This window comes from Sinohyriopsis cumingii, chromosome 2, assembly GCF_028554795.1.
Source record: "Sinohyriopsis cumingii isolate HCF-2022 chromosome 2, ASM2855479v2, whole genome shotgun sequence".
NCBI lineage: Eukaryota > Metazoa > Mollusca > Bivalvia > Unionida > Unionidae > Sinohyriopsis > Sinohyriopsis cumingii.
Window position 1 is genome coordinate 137,048,506 of NC_142962.1, and position 21,873 is coordinate 137,070,378.

Genomic DNA, 21,873 nt, shown 5'->3' on the forward strand with positions numbered 1-21,873 from the left:
ATATATCCAAGCAAAAGAATGTGACTTTTTTTTAACTGACAACAATTTATGTTCTTTTACTTAATTTTTTCAGTTTTTCCTCCAACTTTTTTATCAGTGATTATTTAATTGGTTTACTTGGTATTTACTATACCAAAAATGAAATGTGTACAAATAAGGAAACTCTTTTTTTGGTCTTGAATTAAATTAATTAATATTCTTTTGTGAGCTTGTACACATTTGTCTGCTAAAATTTGAACTTTTTAAAGATATTTATTTTTCCAGTCACCTGACAATCAAGTAGAATTTCTTCTGACTGGAAATACCCAGGCTCAGAACTACTTTAGAATTGACAGTATTAGTTACAGAGGGGACATCAGCCTCATAAGATCACCAGTGCAGGACAGAACAATCAATCAGTTCACAGTAAGTATTGGAGAAGAGAGAGTGTGTATTTGTTTGTTTTATTAGCATTTAATGGCACATCAACACATGATAGGCTTCATTCTGTTGTGACAGTGGGCTTAAATCAAGTGCCTTTCCAAGTTATGCTCCACAGCAGCCAACCAAGACTGACCTGTGCAGAATTGAAACCTGTGACCTTTGGCATGTGAGTCAAGCATGCTAGTCACTAAGCCATTGCAGGTCCCAAGAGAAAGAAAGAAAGATGGATAACCTTTTGCTGGCATTTTGATCCATACTTCTGTATGTCATTAAATATATATACTACATTCCAATCTTGATGTTAATGAGTACTCTGCAGTGTTGGCAACCTAATGTCTTTACATTTTTTCTTTGAAACAAATAGTCACTTTTTCTGATTGTTTTATCACAGTCATGGGTGTTCCTTGAGAGTTTAATTCGAATTGACTCAATTATATATATGTGTGTGTGTGTGTGTGTGTGTGTGTGTGTGACTTTTAACAAATATATTTTCATGTCTTTCAGCTTACAGTGAGCTTGACAGATAAAGGTGTACCACCCAGAAGTGCTGGAACAGCCACTGTATTTGTGAATGTGCTGAGGAATGATCAACCTCCTGTGTACTTCAATTCAACGTACTATGTACAGTTAAGAGAAGATGTGCCTCTCAGTACCAGTGTGGTTCAAGTTTCAGCAACAGACAGTGATACCAATGTATGTTTTGCATGCTCATTTACGTTGCTGGTATACTGTGGTCTCTCACCATGAGAATCATCTCCATAAAAATTGTTTATTGAATGAAGAGTGTAAAGAAATTTAAATAAAATGTCTTTAAATGGTTAAAAATAAAGCTATATTAAAAAAAATATTTCTATGAATAATACATGGTGCAACCTTTTTCAGAACATGGAATCATTTTTGAATGTAAATCATGAGAAGAATGGCAGCATTATACATGTACAATTACTAAGTTTAATATTTGAATTTTACGTCTTTGCATCTTTGCTTTTAATTGTGAGTTGGTATTCATTCCCAGGATACACATTTTCAAGGTTTGTGATAATGTTGCAAGAGTAAAAAAAAATTAAGCCATACAAAACTTTTCTCATGGAGATTTAATTATTGTTGCCACTTTTCTGATTAAGTTTGAATCCTTTATCTCCTTCCTTAATGAAGTCAGATAATTATGTTTTTCAGCTTGTTTCATATTTGGAACTGTAAATATCACATACAATTTTCAGAGCAACTTCAACCAGATTACATACAGGATCATTGGAGATGATACAGCACCAAACTTCTTTGCTGTTGCCAGTTCTGGAAGCTTGGCTGGACGGATCACCACCAGTGGAAATCTTGCAACTGATTCAACAGACACATTCAGGGTAATCTGTGTTTATGTGTCTGTCTGTGCACACCGTCTTAGTGTTTCATGAATTTCCTGTTCAATAGAATGTTTTACTCATCAAAGACAGAGTGATTTTTTAAAATTAAAAACTACATAGAATTTGATGTAGTTGGATATTTTACTAAACAAAAAGGAAATGGAAAACTAATGGTGTAGTTGGAGCTTTTGATTGCACCAGTTAAGCCAAAGATTTCATCTTCTATGTAAGAAGTGGTGCCTTATGTCAGACTGCTGTACATTTCATAACACTTTATCATTCCACAGAATTGTTGATATGTCCCATACCTATCAATTTGGCATGTAAAGTATATTATAAATGAAATATAATATGGTAAACATAATTATCTCCATTGTTGTAGGTAGTTAGTGTTGAAAATTAATGTAACTGTTGAATTACCTTTTTGATCAAACTTCTATGTGTACTTGTTTGATATCATAACTACAATTGCTTTATAGATGTTGAAAGTGTCTTTGCAAGTCAGACTTGGGAAGAAGTAAAAAAAAGTGAACAAATGAATGTTTATGATGCTTGAACATTTATAGTTAGATGGATTTTCAAGAAGTTTATTTCCTTCCTTGCAGATTAGAGTAGAAGCATCAGACAATGGTGCCTTCCCACGCAAAGCTACAGCCTTGGTGTTTGTCAAGGTTCTTCGTAACTTCAACAGTCCTTTATGGCCACTAAACCAGCTGTTTGGTTCTGTGACGATTCCAGAAAACCAGAATTTGGACTCTGTCATTTACACCTTGCCTTTAGCCACAGATAGTGATTCCACAAGTCCAAACAATATAACAAATTATAGGTTAATAGGTTCAACACCCACACAAGGACAAAGCTATTACCAGGTGAATGCTGCTACTAGAGAAGTAACCATAAAGAAGGACCTCACTCGTGACCCTGGTGTAACTCTTTACAGGGTAAGTGTTTCCAGTTTACTGTGTTTTGTTGCATCTGTATTTTGTTTACAAAAGGTTGGATATGGCAGTTGCTGCGTCTTCCTTGTAACTCATACAAATCGTTTGGTTATGTTGATCTAGTTGTTTTGTAGAATGATAAGCAGTGAGGTCTAGGCCTGTTTTTTGGGGGGAAAATAAGCCTGAACTAAACATTTGATTGTCTTATGTTGTACTTTATTTGGTTATATCTGCTGTATAGTCTATCTGTTAATTCATCCTCGAAAGTTTGTTGTGAATTTTATTCAAAAATCCATACTTGCAATAGATCAGTTTAATGTTTACATGCATACTTGTATCCATATGTAGTTCACCTTATTGGATTTACAGGTCTTGACAGGAATTTTCCAATATTTTGCACATTTTCAAATGTTGGGAGATGGACATTTTGGCAAAAACCCTGTTAGCATGAGTAACTAAATATTATTAGAGAAATAAAATTTGGTTGGCAAATTTGTGTCAGGTTTGCACAATCTTGAAAATTGCTTGAATTTGGGGTCAACTTCAGAAAGTACCAGAATTGAAAAACACATGTATGAATAATACATACTATCAGCAAAGCTCTTCTCAGATTTATACGCAATTGATTATAGTGTTTGAAAATTAACTTTTTATCATTGAAAGGTCCATGAGCAATAATACAGCAATCTAGAGGTCTTTTCATGGGCTGTAATGACAGCTCTTGTACAACATTGCAAGTACTTCAATTGGGAATCACACTTATTGCTTTCCAATCCAGAGCTCAAGAAATCAGATAGCCTAATGCAAGGGGCCCCAAGAAATCTAAATTTGGACCTTTCCCATTCTAAGTGATTTGCCTGTCAGGCTTGTCAAGAAGTCTTGAACATGATGATATGTGGCATTTTATTTTAAAGTTCTTGAAATGCACTCCTAAATTATTAATATTCAGCTCCCTGCTGTGACTCCATTCACTTATCATCTCCACCTTATAAACATTATCAAAGGCAAAGCATGTGACTGATGAATGATGAGCAGTGCTATTTCTGTTCTCCATATTTTGTTGACTGCCAAAATTATCACTCACTTGTTCTGCATGAATAATAATATTTTTGTCCCTTGCTCATGCTCAATTGGTAATGCATCACTGGTTAAATATATCCAGCAGAATCTAAGCAGTTATTTGACAGTTGAGTTGTGGGGATGAGTGGTTTATAAAGGTCTCCAATACGATGTTTTTCACCCAAAATAAACTGAAAATAATTAATTGTATTTGAATCCATTTAGTTCCAAACGTTGGTTGCAATTGGTTCTATTGAAATGCAAGATGGGTGTTTTCTGTAATTCTGACATATCCACAATACTGTGACATGAAATATTTACAAAACTTGAAGCTACTGTTTTTACTGACTAGTAGTGATATAAAAGAGACACTGCCTCTATACTTCACAGCTTTTTTAACTTTGAGAGCAGCTGGAGATCTTTGCAGTGTATTTTTTTTGTAAAATAAAGTGATTTCAACATTGTAAAAAAATTAAAATAGCAGAAAATCAGACAAGCCAATTTTTAGTTGTTGAAGTGAATTTTTTAAGCTACTTGCCCTATGCCTGTGTCTGAAAAAAAAAATTGTTCAGCACTGCTATTAATTAGAATGGTTATTACAAGAGATATTATCATGTTTTGTGTTTTTACCACAATTCATTCTTTTTTCTTTTCTTATTTCATCCTTACACGGTATTATGGTTTACCTTTTGGGTTGAAAAGTGGGTGAGGAGAATGTTGTTGTTGTTGTGGGGTTTAACGCCATTTTTCAGCACGATAGGCTATACATGGCGGCCAGTATTAATGGTGGAGGAAGAACCCGGAAAGAACCACCGACCCACGAGAAGCTACTGGCAAGCTTTCTCACATGCCCACATTGGCTGAATCTTAGACTCGAACCGCCGCAGACAGAGGTGAGATGGCAGTGATCCGTAACGAAGAGCGCTTTAGACCACTCGGCCACTCGGGGCCCCGGGTGAGGAGAACTTGGATATGCTCTGCCTATCTCCTGTAGAGATAAACTATATAGTTACTGTCTTTAAAAATGTACTGAGTAAACAAAATTACAAATTTTAATATAAACCCATTCTTTCAATGAGGTCTATAGTCACTGAAGATGATGAAATGCACGTGTAATCAACAACAGCACTAAACCTAAATTTTAAAAATACAATAATTTATTGCTGTAAAAATCAAAAGTTCTTTTTATTTTGGCTGGCACAGAAAATAAAAATGTAATTTTCTACACAAAAGCAGGTCTATAAATCTACTGTATTGACTTCTAAAAGTAAAAAGCAGTCCTTACACAATGCTGGTCTATAAATCTACCAGATAGTACAGTCTGTATTGACTTGTAAAACTGAATAGAGGTCCTTACACAATGGAGGTCCATAAATCTACCTGACAGCACAGTCTGTATTCACTTGTAAAAGTGAATAGAGGTCCTGACACAATGGCAGATCTATAAATCTACCTGACAGCACAGTCTGCATTCCCTTCTAAAAGTGAATAGAGGTCCTTACACAGTGCAGGGCTATAAAACTACCAGATAGCACAGTCTGTATTGACTTGTAAAGTGTATAGCAGTCCTTACACAATGCAGGTCTAAAATCGACCTGACTGGACAGTCTCTTTTCACTTGTAAAAGTGAATAGAGGTCCTTACACAGTGCAGGCTGCCTATATGTAATGAAAGCTAAAAGAACATGTCTGTTGTGGGATGACATTATTGGTATTTTGAAAATTGTTTTCTAAAGACTTGTGAGCATAGTATAGTTAAACATAACCAATGCTTTTTCTTACAGTTGACATTCCAAGCATATGATCTCGGAACTCCTTCTTTGACGGGTACACAGACTTTTACATTGACAGTTAATGTATACAGAAACACTCGTCCTGTATTCAGCCCCAGTATATACAGTGCAAATGTGGATGAAACTAGGAGTGTGAACTCAAACATTTTGACGCTGTTTGCTACAGATAGTGATACAGTCAATGTAAGTGAATTTTACACATTTATAACTTTTTTTTAACTTTACTTTTCATTGGTCACATAATTATCTTTTAGATTTAGTGTTTGGGCATATACTGCAATTTTAACTTAAATTGAATTGCTAAGAATAAGTTTAAAGATCGCCAGAGTATACGGCCAAGTGTGATTATGGTATGGACCTGCAATTTCGATTGTGTTGACAGTTGTCTATCATCAATTGCCATTTTCAAATTCATCTCCAACATTGCTGTTCCAAATGAAACCCAACTTGATGGAAAGCATCCTGGCATGAAGGCCTTTCAGATTTGTACACTTGATGGCTATTGGACATAGAGCAGCTGACTCCAAAAATAGAAAAAATTTTAACTGTTTTTTCTGAAATACCTTGTGACAGAATTTGAGCAAATTTGACAGTAAGTATTCTGGCATAAAGGGTTTCACATTTTTTCATATGATTGCCTTGGACATAGTTTCCTAGAAAGCATTCCATCTTGAAATCATTTTCATTTTGTACAGATTATGCCAAACCACTGGTAAGATATGGTCACTATTACTAAAAACAGAAGAAACGTAAAATGACTTATCAAAAACATATTGATAGATTGACAATACCCTCAAGTGAAGGCCTTTTTAATTTGTTTTAATTTGTACAAAATGATGCTGTTTCACTTTCAGATATGACTGCTGTTAAAAAGATAGAAAACCTTTTTAATGACTTATTCTCAGAAACTGCTGAATAAAGTTTGATCAAAAATGATGGAAAACTTTCTGACATAAAGGACTTTCAAAGTGGTTCAAATAATATTGATACCCTATCAAATATGGCCACTATTATTAAAAATATAAGTACATTTAAGCATCTTCACAGTTTGACTGAATTTCGCAAAAAAAACATTCAGACAAGCCTTTTCAAGTTTGTTTCAGATGTTGCTGATTTACCATAAAATTTGCCTGTATATAAAAATTTAATTTTAGCTTCTTTTAAAAAACTGCAGGATATAATTTGACAACATTTTCCAGACAGCATCAAGGCATGAAGAACCTAGGTGATACTTAAAAGATGCTGATCCAGTATGGCCAATTTTACTACAAAAAGAAAAATCTTCAAATAACTTCTTCACAAAAACTGATTTAAAGAAGTTGACTAAATGAAAACATCCTGGCATAAAGCTTTTCAAGTTTGCATGCTTGATGTTGATTTGCCATCCAATATGGCTGTTTTTGCTAAATTATTATGACCCTTCATGGCCAGAAAACATCATATTTAGATTTCTTGATTAACTTCCCTTGTACATGACGTGTAGGTCAATGTCAGCCAGGAGAGTAATCTTAGACCTGCTTGGGTCTCTTGTTCATATTTAAACCCTAAAGAGAATTAACATTTAACCATATTGGATACCTAAAATTGTATAAATGTCACTATAATGTCTCTAGGTTTACAAATATCTGCATGTTACAGTCTTCTTCTTCCTATTATTATTATTATCACTGCACTTTTCCGAGCAAATTTGAAAACATTGTGATCTTGCCTGTCCATGCATGTTTGCATTCATAATGTCACACAATGTCTCATCCACTGTTCAAGATAGACTTCAAAACTTTTGTATATGATATTGGGGGTGATCAGTAGATGTACACAAGGTTTTAGAATTTTAATGTGGCCCTTGTGAGCTGGGATAGAGGCTTGGGGGATGGTTTTGTGTATATTTGAATGTAATTCAGAAATTATGAGATGTGTCAGTCAATTTTTGTGTGACTGACCTGATTGTTAGCACATGTCAGACAGGTGGTGTAAATAAAATGGATGATATTGTTTACTTCTCAATGTCCTAATGTGAAAACTATTAAGATCCCCAGCATGTAAATTTAATTCTGTATGATTTTATATATATATATATATATATATATATATATATATATATATATATATATATCTGAGATACTTTTACCCAAGGTGCAGTCATTTCAGTGGGGGGAGACAAAGTAGGTGAGTGTGGGGATAAGTGTTTCACCAATACTGTAGTTATTGTTATTACTATGTACATTTGTTTCATTATACATGCACTTCAAAGTAATATAATACAGTAAAGGGGCTCTGAAAGTGCAGTGTCTGCATTCATTGTGCAGTGCCCAAAGATTTTGTATGCCCCACCACAATCCATCTGTCCATTCATGTGTCTCCTACACAGTTACTAAATTTTGTAATTTGGTCAGTTTATTGGTCAATCTGTTAGACATTAGTATGTTATGAACATGTTTCTTTTGCTTACTAGCATATACAGTGAACTCATCATCTAGTAGCTTAAGGATACTTGAATGCTTTGAGAAATAAATATTTTACGGAATAATACTTGCAATTTTTCTCTGATGCTGACAGAACCCTGGTGGGCTGTTTGGTCAACTAAGCTACAGAATTGCTAGCCCTGCTTCTGCTCTGCCGTACTTCTCAGTCTTGGTAGATAATGGTCAGGTTGTGCTCAGGATTGCCTCCCTTCTCACAAATGCACCACTCGATAAATATTTGGTGAGTATGACATTCTTACCACTTCCCTATGTATGTGTTGTACATATTAATACCATATACTGATTTCATTTCAGATATAATTTTCTACATTTCCTAATACTATCAGTAGTTTCTTTGGTACCTGTAAGTGACATTTTGTTATAAAAGTTCCTTGTATGTGGAAAATAATTTATTAATGTAAATTTTTATTGCGGGCCTGCAGCTTGTTTTTTTAAAAATTTTTCTTTGACATAAATGGTTACATTATACCTCACTGTCATAATTTCAAATGAGGACTCTTTTGAATAACCCAACATCATAAGCATATATCATGAGTAAAATGTGTTACATCTTAAGTTAAAGTAAATCTAAAAGGCGACTATGCTGTGTTCTGTTTTACTTTTATTCAGAATAGTGGCTTAAATAGACATTGATAACTATTATAGCTTTACATGCTGTTTTGAACATTTTCAGAGTTTACATACAGTGTTATTAATGTTGCACAAGCCTGCCTATACCTGGAAAATATTTTTGTGTCTTGCAGATGCTCGTGCAGGTCACTGATGATGGCGGTTTAAGTGATTATGCTGAGGTTACTGTTGACATAAGACGAAACCTGAATGCCCCACAGTTCACACAGACATCTTATGTAGTGAATATCACAGAAGATCTCTCTGTTGGTAGTGGCATCGGGGTCACCATCATGGCCATAGATTCAGACTTGAGGGTAGGTTACAGGGTCTCTATTGTGTAGCTAAAGTTGGTGTTAGCATTTGTTTTGTTCATCTATTTCTGTGTCTGTTTTGTATGCTTGTAGTATAATTTATGGAAAGGACAAATGGCATTGTTATCTTTTGCATTGTCTGGCCAATAATGCATTTGCGATTAGCGTATCATTTGGTACAACATTTTGTTTGTTCTGTTGCCTAGTTTGCATACATTTTTGAGGAGTGGGTCAACCACTTCTACAGCAAAATGGCTCAGTTAGTTTTCACTTTGCGTGTAAATATTTAAAGGCATACATTGTGAGACAAAAGTGAGACAGATTGCTAATTTCAGACTAATTAATCGCACTTGTTTTTAATAATGACACAATAGCTTCATCAAGATTGTTTCCACACCAGAACTCATCTTCTGTGTAGGTTTAGATACAGCTTGTTGTAGAAATGAAGGACATTGACATTTAGAAATGAATCTGAATTAGCTTGAAAAAATGCAGATGCTTGTATCTTTAAAGCAAAATTCAATGACATTTCAGTTAAATTGTAAGTAATCAGAGTTTATTGAAAGCAGGATATGTGCATATGAATGAGGTGAAAGCAGGATATGTGCATATGAATGAGGTGAAAGCAGGATATGTGCATATGAATGAGGTGAAGAATTGAAATATTTCTGGTTTAGTTCAAATTGTTACCATGCAGATTGCTGAATTTAGAAAAAAAAGCTTGATGAAACTTGAACTGTTAACATCAATGATCACAATCAAATAGGTCTCAGTGATGCCTGGATACTGTGAATTCATTTATTTTCATGATTATTATTATAATTTTTGTGGCTTTGTGAAAAAATGATGTTTACATTTGTACATATTAATGATTTGAGGAAAGAGCTTTATTGTCTTCTCAAAAGGATAATTGTTCATTGGGTTTTTTAATTCAAGGTATTAGTATTTACTGTCCACAAAAATGTATACCTCTTGTCATCATTTTTTCAGAGTCCATACAGAGATGTTACTTACTTTGAGACTGGTCAGCCTGTCAGTTTGCCATACTTTGATGTAAATCCTTCTTCAGGGGAAGTTACAGTAGCACGTCCTCTTACAGATGGGACAGCTTCACAATACATTGTGAGCAATTTACTTGTCCACTCATTGAACTTATGATTAATAGGTTTTCATAATCTTGATCTATTTCATGGATTTAACTTCAATTTGTTTTGATAATATTAAACATAATTTAAGTTTTACAAACTAAAGATAGAAAGAAAGGGAGACAGATAAATAAATGAATGTTTACATTTTGTTTTATTTTTGACAGTATATTTCACTTAAAAGATCATGTTAGAAAATGTTTGTATACATCTGTGATTCAAAATTACTTAATATACATTTAATGATAACATATGAGTATTAAAAATACTTTCAGTATACCATATCAGCCAGGGATGGAGGTAATCTACAGGCTACCAACTTTGTCACAGTGACCATCAATGTTTTCCGTAACCTTAACCCACCAGTTATCATCAACCTGCCAGACAGAAGGCCAGTTGCCAAGACAACTAATCTGGGTGTTGTCATATTCACTGTTCGGGCCACTGATGCTGACACAGTTGTAAGTTCACACATATCCGATGCCTGAGATAAATTTGTATTATTTTAAGAAGAAATTTAATAGGTAGGCAGGTCTGTGTGCAGCAAAGCAGAGGTACATAGAGTAGGTAGATTTTCAAAAGAATACAAGTGTATAAGATTAACAACATTAAGTGGATTCATTATTGTGGAATTATAGGGTACTGCATTTGTACAGGAAAATATGAACGAGTTTTTAGGATGTAAATACTGTACGACCTTGAGAGTGCAGTATATCCATCCAACAAAAAGAGTTCATATTATCCAATATAAATTTAGTAACCTATAATCCCACTGTTATATGCTCATTTTCTTATTCTACGTAATGCTTAATTTTATTAACAAAATACACTACAAGAAACAAAGTAACTGAATGTATGCCGTATTCCAAACTAAATACACAAGTGCAGATTCATCATTACACAATGTGCACATAACTCCACCCAGATAAATTTGAACTTTGTCATGCGCTCGTCATAACTTTCGAAAGAAAATGGCATGTCTAGTTAAAATTGAAATTTGGAGTCATATTGTGAATGAATGTGTATTCCAACAACTTTTTCATTTGATCTGTAGGAAAAATATGAAGTCTTTCAGTTGCAGTTCAGTTTCAGACACTGTGGAATTTAATGCTTATTTCATGTTGAGTGCAGTAATTAGGATGTAATTGCACTTATATTCAAAATTACAGTACAATTTCGAAATGTGTAATCAAGATTGAGAACCTATGACAAGGCTCATGTAAATCGGATTTGCAGAACTAAGAAAGTACATTTTGAGCAAATTCAGGATGTAAAACTGAAAATATATTTTTTTGCCGTTACTATTAACAGCTAAAAAAAGACAGTTTATGCCTTGTCACTTGTATTTATTTGTAAGGACCCTTTCTGGCGTATATTGTGTAGCTAGCCTAGATCCGAAACACTGTATCAAACAAGTTAACGTGGAATGTGCCAAAGCAGCTGGTATGTGGCAGTCCATGAAACATCTGCTTTACTTCATTCAGAAACAAATTTAATCAAAACGTAAAGCACCTACTCTGCGAGTGTACATGATTTGTTTACAAATCAAAAGTGCTGGTGTCTGCGTCCATTGTTTGTTTACAATATAAAGTAGTTCCTTTATGCACGTGAATGCAATACGAAGGTGTGCAATATCATAAAATACTGAACGATTCTGACAATGTAATGTTAATGGAGAAAAAAATGAGCATATAATAAAAATTAATATTGATGATAAAATTAAAGAAATTGTTCAGTGTGATGTTGAATATTAAATTTGTGTTGATTTCCATTGTAAAGTTTTCAGGCCATTGTGTTTTTTATTGTCACAAATTTAAAAAAAACGTATTTATTTGTGATCTTTAAATATGAAGCCAAAAGCCAAGAACATTACTGTGTGACTGTTGATTTTCCTTTTACTCTTATTTTTCCCCAGGCACCCTTCAATACCCTTGGTTACAGTTTAGTTGCTGGAGATATGAGTGCTTTTAGTATAAATGTCAATGGAGATATATCTGTAGCAACAAACCTGACCGCATATGGAAAAGCTGAACTCCAGGTGAGTATCTTGAAAATGTTTGTTTCTGCACATTTCTTTATAAAAGTTAATTTATGTGGTTTAAGTTGTGAAAACATTGGATAATGACACTGTTTGAAAATTACATTAATTTTTATTGACATTGTAGATTATAACTTTTGATGACACATCAGTGGAATACTTAATTTTTAAACAAATCTTGATGTTTTCTAGTCTCTATAAAGTAGAAATTTATATTATTGCCCCACTGTTTCAACTTTAAGTTCTGTCCGATGCAGAAGCATGCAAATTTCTCATTGGATTCAAATAGTGTATAACTGGATAATCTGCAGGTCGTGTTCTTCGTGCATCTTCTGGCATGTGTGGAATTCTTTGCACTATGTATAAGTGTGTATAAGATTTCTTTTCATATCATTTTAATGTATTCCATAGATGGAACTTATGTGTTGCCCATATTTGTCAGTCTTCGCTTTTATAATTCCATTGCATTCATAATTAATTTGCTTTAATTGAGTAAGTTTTTGGACATGTCTGATTTAATTACATTTTTGGTGGGCTTGCTATTAAGAATACCTAGAAGACATTTTCGGCCATTTTAAAATAATTATTTGACTAAATTATAGCTATCATTTGATATGGATACAAACCTTTCATCTGCAAAGTTTTATAAATTCTACACAGTTGGCAGGGGCATCTATGACTTCAAGACATATGTAGTCATTAAATATGAAAATAAAATCCATAAGATTACAGGTGTTTTTTATATTTATTTCATATCAGGTTGTTGCTCAAGTATGCGATGGAGGTAAAAACAGAAGATGTGATTCTGAGATTCTGACTGTTGTGGTTGACTCTAACTTGAATGAACCTGTTTTTGTCCGACCAGGAGTATTTGATGGCTTTAGAGCAACAGTTACTGTTAGAGAAGACATAGACTCGACATATACAGTGTATGATGTGGATGCAACAGATGCCGACACATCAGTAAGATTTGGTGTCAAATATATATTTAATAGTAAAGTACAAAAACCTGGGTTCAAAATTTTGTAAAGGTCTAGACAAACAACATTGATGAATTTATTGTGAGATAATATTTAAAAACAGTGTAAGCAAGAAATGTCAGGAGCAGAAACTTAGTGTTTTAATTCCTTTTATTTTGAGAAAAGATACATTGTTACAAGATAAGATACATTGACTTAGCTTGACTTAGATGTACATTATATCAAATGTAAAGGTCACAGTAAGGTTGACTGTGGCTTTGTAAGAACTACAAACAAGATAGACACATTCTGCACCAATTACATTGCTCTTGCTTCACGTATATTTATAAGGACTGGCATCATACATTTTCACAAGAAGTTTTTTCTTTCATAACCAAACAATAGAAGTTGGTGTCTTTCAAAACTAAATAGTGTTTATGATTCTGTATTAGTAAATCTGTTCATTTTCTTTTTTGCAGAGCCCATTCAATGATCTAACATACACCTTGACAGGCCTGGGGACTGGTCTGACTTACTTTGGAATCTCTCCAACTGATGGCAGGATTACGATCAGGCTTTCACTTTTGCAGGATAGTGCCAATCAATACAATGTAAGTGGACTGTTAATTCTTCTTTTATTACTTTTAAACTTTGAAACATTTTGTATGACTTAACAGATATAAAATCAATTAATTAATGTCTCTTTTGATAGGCTTATTAAACAGTTATTAGCAGAAATGTTATTTCCTTACCTCATTTGCACATGAAACATTCAGCAGTAAAATTTATGTTTGGTTGTGAGGGTTTATTATTTCAGTAGATCATGTCTGTGATTTCAGATGATTCATCTATTTTAATTTTTAGCATTAATCCCAATCTCTTTTCTCTCAGAGTTACGGTAAATTCATCTTTATTGATGGACTAATTGGTGCATATATTTGTACATTAAAGAGGTAGGTATTTCTATACTTTTGTCTGCATTTGAATCAGTTTTAGTGCTTATGTACATCATATTGCCGGTTTAAAATCTCTGAATTCTGAAATATATATTTTGGTTTTGTTGAACAATATCTGAAATTTGTTATTGTAGTTAACAGTTATTGTCAGAGATGGTGGTAGTCCTCCAAGACAAGCAGCCCAGACGGGCACCATTGTTGTCAATGTCATCCGTAACAATAATGCTCCACGGTGGCAGAATTTGCCACAAACACAAGTCATCACACAATCCAGTGGAATCAACAGCATTGTGTACACAGCTAATGCCATTGACTCTGACCAAGTGTTCAACAGTGTCACCTACAGCATCCCTGGTGTGGGCTCAGCTTCAGCTTTCTTCACCATTAATCCAATTACTGGAATTGTCACTCTCACTGGAGACATTAGAACTGTCAATGACACAACATTCTATGTAAGTTTACCATTTCTAAATATTTCTTACAATTTTCAGTACCAAATGACATCAATTTAAAAGCTAATTATGGCAGTACATATATGCACTGTCTAGTAGTTAAAATGGGCAAGTGATTTTTTAAACTGAACACACACACACACACACCTGAAAACTTCCTATGAATTTAGAGTTGTGCTGTAATTATACACTGATAGTTATCTTAAAATATGGGTTTATATAAGCCAGATATAAAAGAAATATCATTTTACTTAATTCATGCCATATGCTGTAGTCCTTGTTAAACTTTCTTGGTTCAAGAGTATGGTCAGTATTTTAATGGACCATGTCATATATTAATAAGAGGTCATTATTATTATGACCATGTCATATTATTTATAACAGTTTTTTTATGGACCATACAATATATGAATACTGGTCATTATTGTATGGACCATATCATACATTAATAACAGGTCATTATTATTAAAAGGTCAGTTTTATTACAGAGCATATCAAATATGAATATGTCATTATTATTATGAGCATGTACTCTATTAATGACAGGTCAGTATTTTTATTATGGACCATATATATTAATAACAGTCATTATTTTGAACCATATCATACATTAATAACTGGTCATTATTATTATGGACCTACAGCATAATAATTGGTCCTTATTATTATGGACCATATCTTATATTAATAACTGGTCATCATTATTATGGACCTACAACATTAATAACTATTCATTATTATTATATATAATATATATTAATAGCTGGTCAATGACATTGAGATGAAAAGAATGCAGAGTATAATAAACACAAATTGAAGGATATATTGTATGTTGTAAATTTCCTTGGATATACTTGTTTATAAACAAAATGTTACAATACCATATCATTGTTATTATCTTACTCTAGTAAGGATGCCAGTGGTTAGAAACCAGGGAAATGAAAGAGATGAAATCCCAATGTTATCATCATGTGGTCATTATGTATTATCAATTAGACAGGTGCTAGATGTGTAGAGATGATAATCTTACATAGGGATGCAATACTTTTGACTGTAACAAAAGAGACTTTATGATGTTAAATTAATTGAGAGACGCAGTATTTGACTGTGGCCATATAATAAGATTGTATTGCATTCATTTTAGCTGTTAATTAGAGCCAGTGACAATGGTACACCTCCAAAGAGCACTGATTCTGTCCTCACCATACTTGTGCAACGCAATGAATTTTCGCCAGATTTTGTGACCAACTCAGAGTTTTTCAGTCGCAGAATCCCAGAGACACAAACTATAGGTGTAGCAATTGGTCAAGTAACTGCTACTGACCAAGATAACATGGTAAGTACTAGTCTTTTAATTTGTTTCTGCTGTCACGGCTTTTCTTGAGTTTGATATATTGTTGCATGTTTTCATAAACCTAAACTTGAATATATAGTTTCATATCTCCAGGGGAATGATGGTAGCTCATTTGATATAGCATGAGTCATAATCCAAGGGTTGCAGCTGCACTATCTGCCCAGGCCAGCCTGTGTTGGATGCCTTGTTGTGTTCTTGGAGTGATACAAGCAAACTGCTGTTGCAAACCAACAAAAAAATACAAAGAAAAATCATCTGCAATAAAAATAATTTCAATTTGGAAACAAAATATGTTTTTTTTTGAGGGGCCATTTTATTGACTATGAATTTCTATAGATATGTAATGCTGATAAATTATTTAGAAGTTAATTTTAAGAATGATTTGTTTAAGTATACTGTTGTGTTGTTTTTTTCATGCTTTTGCAGACAAAATAGATTTTTGTGGGTACCATAAATCGTTTTTTTTTGTATATTAATAGGTATTTAATTTCATGATTTAACCTCAGAAAAAAACAAAAATAAAGATTTCAAAAGAATAAAACTATGTCGGTACAAATGGCTGTCACTTGAATAGTTAAAACAATACTACCATGTGTATGAGCACAAATGAAAGACCTGACAAGTTCAATACTTACACAGTATTTTCATCAGAGAGAATAACATCAAGGGAAGATGGCATAGTCAACACACTTAATGCTGCCACTTCTGTAAGTGCAAATAAAACACCTGTGAAAAGCAATGATTTAACACTGTTTTGGTCTGAGTGCTCAACATCAAAGGAAGCTGTCGCCACCAAACTATTAAGATGTTAACAAAAATGAAAGACAGTGGAATCACTCCTTTGTTTGCACCAGCTTCATTTATAGAGTAACTTCAACCACTAGACTTTACAGTAAGTAAAGAGTACAAAGAAGAGTTAAAATCACACTTCCACAAATGTTGTGCTAAACTGGTTATGGAGGACATCACAGGAAGTAAAATGTTACTGGTGATGATCAGTGCAGCATATTAGTGAACCTTGCAACCTCAGTGGTTTTGAGAAAGCAGAGCTTGTTCAGTTACACAGTTTGGTGATTATTTAGCTGACACATATTTATGTGTACCATGAGACTTTATTGATACTGTATTTATACAGTGGCTTTGTCTGAAAATCAGTGAATTGTGATCTTTAATATTCTACTGTTATTAGTGTATATACATATCTTCAACAATAGGTAGAGTATTTTACAGGCTAGTTTTGGATTAAAAATGCATGGATAAAAATAAATGTGCTTTCAGGAGAATTTACATTTTTCATCAGTAGTTGTACTTGAATGAAGGATCAGTGTCAATAGGTATTTAAAAAAATTAATTTTCATATACTGGTATTTTGTATTATTCAATCTTTTATTTACAGTATTGCTAGTGTTTAAATTCTTAATGCTTTTTCTCATTTCTGTCTATCCTTACTTGCATCTTGATTTAAATCAGATAGTGGAAATTACTGCTACTGGATACTTTATAGATATGTGTGCACTGAAACAATATTAAATAGCTTTATAGTTATTTTTTTCAAGGGTTACAATAAAACAAGCACATGCAAAATCTAATATTACCAGATTACTGTATTGATGTTGATTTATGAAATACTAGTAGCTGTGTTAATTTCTAGGAATGAAACACAGTAAGAAATGGGTTGGTGGCCATCATCATACGTGGCTAAAAAAAAATTGGGTCTTCAAATTTGTGGTTTGGGGCAACAATCAAAACCATGAAAATTACTCCTCCATGAATTTTTTTTATATTACAATATGTATTATGATATATTACATTATGAGTGTTGTTTTTACAGTGGCCAATCTTTTTAATCTGATGATTTGACAGTTTTCTTCCAAACTGAATAAAGAATTATATTTTTCAGACAATATGCCTAACTTTACACTCTGTAATGTTCATCTTTTGGATTTCTGTGAACATCATAAAGATATTAACACTCGAACAATACTATAGCTTCTTATTTCAGGCCCCATACAACACTGTCGAATAATATAGCGTCTTATTTCAGGCACCATATAGGTGGCGCTATACAGTTTCGCATTTTGCATAGGGTTAGGATTTTAAAGAAAAAGAATTTCCCTGGCTCTCCTCACTGGTTATACTGGCTATTTAAAAAAGACCTTGTATATCTTAGGTATAATGCAAAGAACCTTTAATTCCCTTTATTTTGGTGTATGATTGATGGGTGTACTATGGGTTATAGAGTATACAGCTTGGCCTTACTTCAAATGTGCACCTTTCAAAAAGTGCTAGCTCTACTTGGTCATTTTCACTTCCTGAACTTCAGAGGTCAATTGTATAAAAAAGAGCCGATAACTTTTTTTTACATTTTATATATTTGGTAATTCATTCATTGCACTTTCAGAAGCTGGTATTGTCTAGTCTGGCAAAATTCATTTTCCCTATTTTAATAGCTGCTATGTATAGTGTACTTTAGACTAATTCAGACTGATTTTTTAACTCAAGGGAGCAGTCATTTTAGTTAGCAGTGTGCTTAAATCATGTAAAATTTCCAAAAGTACAGTATCCAAAAGAAATATCATCCACATTACATTAATGTAGCATAGAGGTATGCAAACATTCTCTTAACTGTGCATGTTTTAAATGCGAACTACTTCACCTTACATACATCACTCTCTCAAAAGTACATATTATCTGGTGAGCGCCACCATAACAATGTTGAATAATATAGCTTCTTATTTCAGGCCCCATACAACACTGTTGAATAATATAGCTTCTTTTTCAGACATCTATACAACACTGTTGAAACTAACTTATTTCAGGCCCCATACAACACTGTTGAATACTATAACTTCTTATTTCAGGCCCCATATAACACTGTTGAATGCTATAACTTCTTATTTCAGGCCCCATACAACACTGTTGAATGCTATAACTTCTTATTTCAGGCCCCATACAACACTGTTGAATGCTATGACTTCTTATTTCAGGCCCCATATAACACTGTTGAATGCTATAACTTCTTATTTCAGGCCCCATACAACACTGTTGAATGCTATAACTTCTTATTTCAGGCCCCATACAACACTGTTGAATGCTATAACTTCTTATTTCAGGCCCCATACAACACTGTTGAATACTATGTAGTTGGAGATACACTGGCCAGTATCTATTTTAATGTCAACAGCACATCAGGAGAAATATTTGTAAAGTTCCCTCTACAGTCTGATCCAGCCAATACCCAGACCTACACGGTATGTTGTATATGTCAATACTTAATTTATAAAAATGACAACTTAAAAAATGTTATAATAAAATATCCTGTAAATATCATCTCCTACAATCATTGCATATGTATCTTTTTAAAAAAATCTGTTTCTTTGTCATGCTTTTTCATGTATTGATCTTGTCAGTTTGAAGTAAGTTTTTAACACCTTCATAAAATGTATTGTCTCATGAAGATATTATTTTATAAGCAGATAAAGGATGATTTGTTAACAAAATTACAGGGGATTTCTGTGATTAAAGTTTGAGATCTGTTTTAGAATTTACCTGTAAGATACAGTAAATGCTTCCTGTAATTTCAAAAAATCTTTTGTCTGCTGCCAGTGACATTAATTCTATCACTCTGTGGGTGATATTAATTCTGTCTTGCTGTGGGTGACATTAATTCTATCATGATATGGGTGACATTAATTCTATCATGATATGGGTGACATTAATTCTATCATGCTGTGGGTGACATTAATTCTATCATGATGTGGGTGACATTAATTCTACCAGTTCTTCTCTCAGATCCCTTCAGTTATTTCATTTGTTTTAAGATTTAACACCAGAGAAAATGCAAACTGACATCATGGCTGTTGGAATTTTGCGATATATACTATTAATATGGATGACCTTAACAGTTTACATTTACTGCCATGAAGCAAGAATTACTGTTCATTTGAAACACTGGATTTACTAGTAATAACTTATATTTCAGTTGACAATTCAAGCCAGAGATGGTGGCTCCCCTCGTAGAATATCTGTAGATACAGCAAGAGTAACAATTGAAGTGTACAGAAATCTTAATGCTCCAAGGTTCACTTTAGTGGAGTATATCACATCTATCCCAGAAACTACACCAATTGGTACCAGTATTTTTCTTCTGACTTTCTCCGACTCTGATACAGATGTAAGTAAAATATAGTGTTGCATCAAATTGTTGTGCTTATTTGCAGTCACTTTATTAGCTATGAAAGCAAATAAAGTGAAACCTGTCCATAAAAGACACTCATGGAAGAAATGTGTAGGTAAACTTAAAAAGTTTGTAAATGTTGTCCTTTATGAGAAGGTCATCTTTATATTCAGCTGCAATGTGCAGGTAAACTTAAATGGTTTAAAATTGTCATCTTTTATGGACTGACGTTCTTTATGTACAGGTGTAATAATAATAATAATAATGAGGACTTTGTATAGCGCCTAATCTTTAGAAGCTCTAAGAGCTTTACAACATTAGACAACACTTATAAGATAAAAAACATATGTGTTGGTAAATGTAAGGGATTGGATATGTTGTCCTGTATGGACTGCTCTTCTTTATAGTTAGATGAAATGGGTTGGTAAACTTAAAGGTTTAATGCTGTCGTGTATTTACTGCTGTTCTTTTTAGATGAAATGGGTTGGTAAACTTAAAGGTTTAATGCTGTCTTGTATTTACTGATGTTCTTTACATACAGTTGAAATTTGTTGGTAAACTGGTTTTTATATGTCCTTATGAGCAGGCATCCTTTATATACAAGGAAATATCAGATGTATAGATTAACTTAAGGGGTTTATAAAATGTTGTCCTTCATGAACATGCATTCTTTCTGTGGAAGTCACCATTAAGACACATTATACCTTACAGACAGAGTAGAACTAGTAAAGTGTCAGATATATATATATATATATATATATATATATATATATATATATATATATATATATATATATATATATATATATATTATATAACATAATTGTATAGGTATACATATAATTATGTTCAACTGCTATATGGTTTTCTCAGATACTTATGATTATTTTTGTCACCATTTCTTGGAACAGTTCTCAGATCATTATTTTCATGCAGGTCCCAAGTTTTCAGTTAGGAAGTTATAAAATCTGATATATCAAATAGAGAATGGAATTTTTGTATTATATTATCATATTTACCTAGATAATGTTCCAGAGTATCATTTTATTTGTCTTTTCCAGGCTCCTTTCAATACGATGACTTTAACTGCTATTGGTGATGGGCTTGGTTCTAGTTTCTTTAATGTGGATAACACCGGTCGTGTAACAACCAACCGTAACTTGACCTTGGAAGTTGCCAGCTCATATCAGGTATCATCATATATACATATACATGGCTTTGTTATAAAAGACATTATATCATACCTGCCATATTCACAGATAGTTTTGGGGAGTTTTTGAGACTCAACAAGTGCTTTGAGATCCCAAGAAGGGACAGTGCATGTGACTCCACAAATGGAAATGTCATCCTATTTAAAATAAGCTGTCTTTTCTTATAAACTTATAGAAAATGACAGGAAATTCAAATCTGAATAAAAAGAAGTTATCCTGTCTGTTTTCTTTAATGCATTTAATACATTTAGAATCAAAAATAGTTGGTAGACTTGTTAAATATCATCACCACACACATACTCTTGTGTGCAAACACATACATAATGATGACTACACTGACATCAAATTGAAACAATACCCCAAGTTTTTGTCTTTAAAAAGGTGTTGGATGGCAGGATCTAGTCTTAATTAGATGTAGTCTTTGCTGCTGTCCATATCTCATTAGTAGGTGTTAAGGTAATCCAAGTGTCATTTCTATTTGTGTTCAGCTCATTAGAGACTTGATGGTACTGTTATTCAACTTCCTGCTAGATTCTTTGAGTGGATCCATTTAAAAACAGCTATTTTTGCTGACCACAACACTGCCATTGTCAGAACTGTAT

General features: G+C 33.2%; 1 protein-coding gene across 1 annotated transcript in view; it reads left to right on the plus strand.

The window, feature by feature from the left end:
- LOC149805912 (uncharacterized) overlaps positions 1 to 21,873 on the plus strand; it is a 273,589-nt gene that overhangs the window by 50,117 nt on the left and 201,599 nt on the right. The window contains exons 28-44 of the mRNA XM_089934933.1: positions 265 to 405; positions 928 to 1,116; positions 1,644 to 1,784; positions 2,390 to 2,725; positions 5,565 to 5,756; positions 8,130 to 8,276; positions 8,800 to 8,982; positions 9,970 to 10,101; positions 10,400 to 10,585; positions 12,040 to 12,162; positions 12,922 to 13,125; positions 13,601 to 13,732; positions 14,212 to 14,529; positions 15,674 to 15,865; positions 18,997 to 19,134; positions 19,866 to 20,057; positions 21,122 to 21,250. Coding sequence (XP_089791059.1) covers positions 265 to 405; positions 928 to 1,116; positions 1,644 to 1,784; positions 2,390 to 2,725; positions 5,565 to 5,756; positions 8,130 to 8,276; positions 8,800 to 8,982; positions 9,970 to 10,101; positions 10,400 to 10,585; positions 12,040 to 12,162; positions 12,922 to 13,125; positions 13,601 to 13,732; positions 14,212 to 14,529; positions 15,674 to 15,865; positions 18,997 to 19,134; positions 19,866 to 20,057; positions 21,122 to 21,250 — 3,075 coding nt within the window. The remainder of the gene's footprint in view (positions 1 to 264; positions 406 to 927; positions 1,117 to 1,643; positions 1,785 to 2,389; positions 2,726 to 5,564; positions 5,757 to 8,129; positions 8,277 to 8,799; positions 8,983 to 9,969; positions 10,102 to 10,399; positions 10,586 to 12,039; positions 12,163 to 12,921; positions 13,126 to 13,600; positions 13,733 to 14,211; positions 14,530 to 15,673; positions 15,866 to 18,996; positions 19,135 to 19,865; positions 20,058 to 21,121; positions 21,251 to 21,873) is intronic.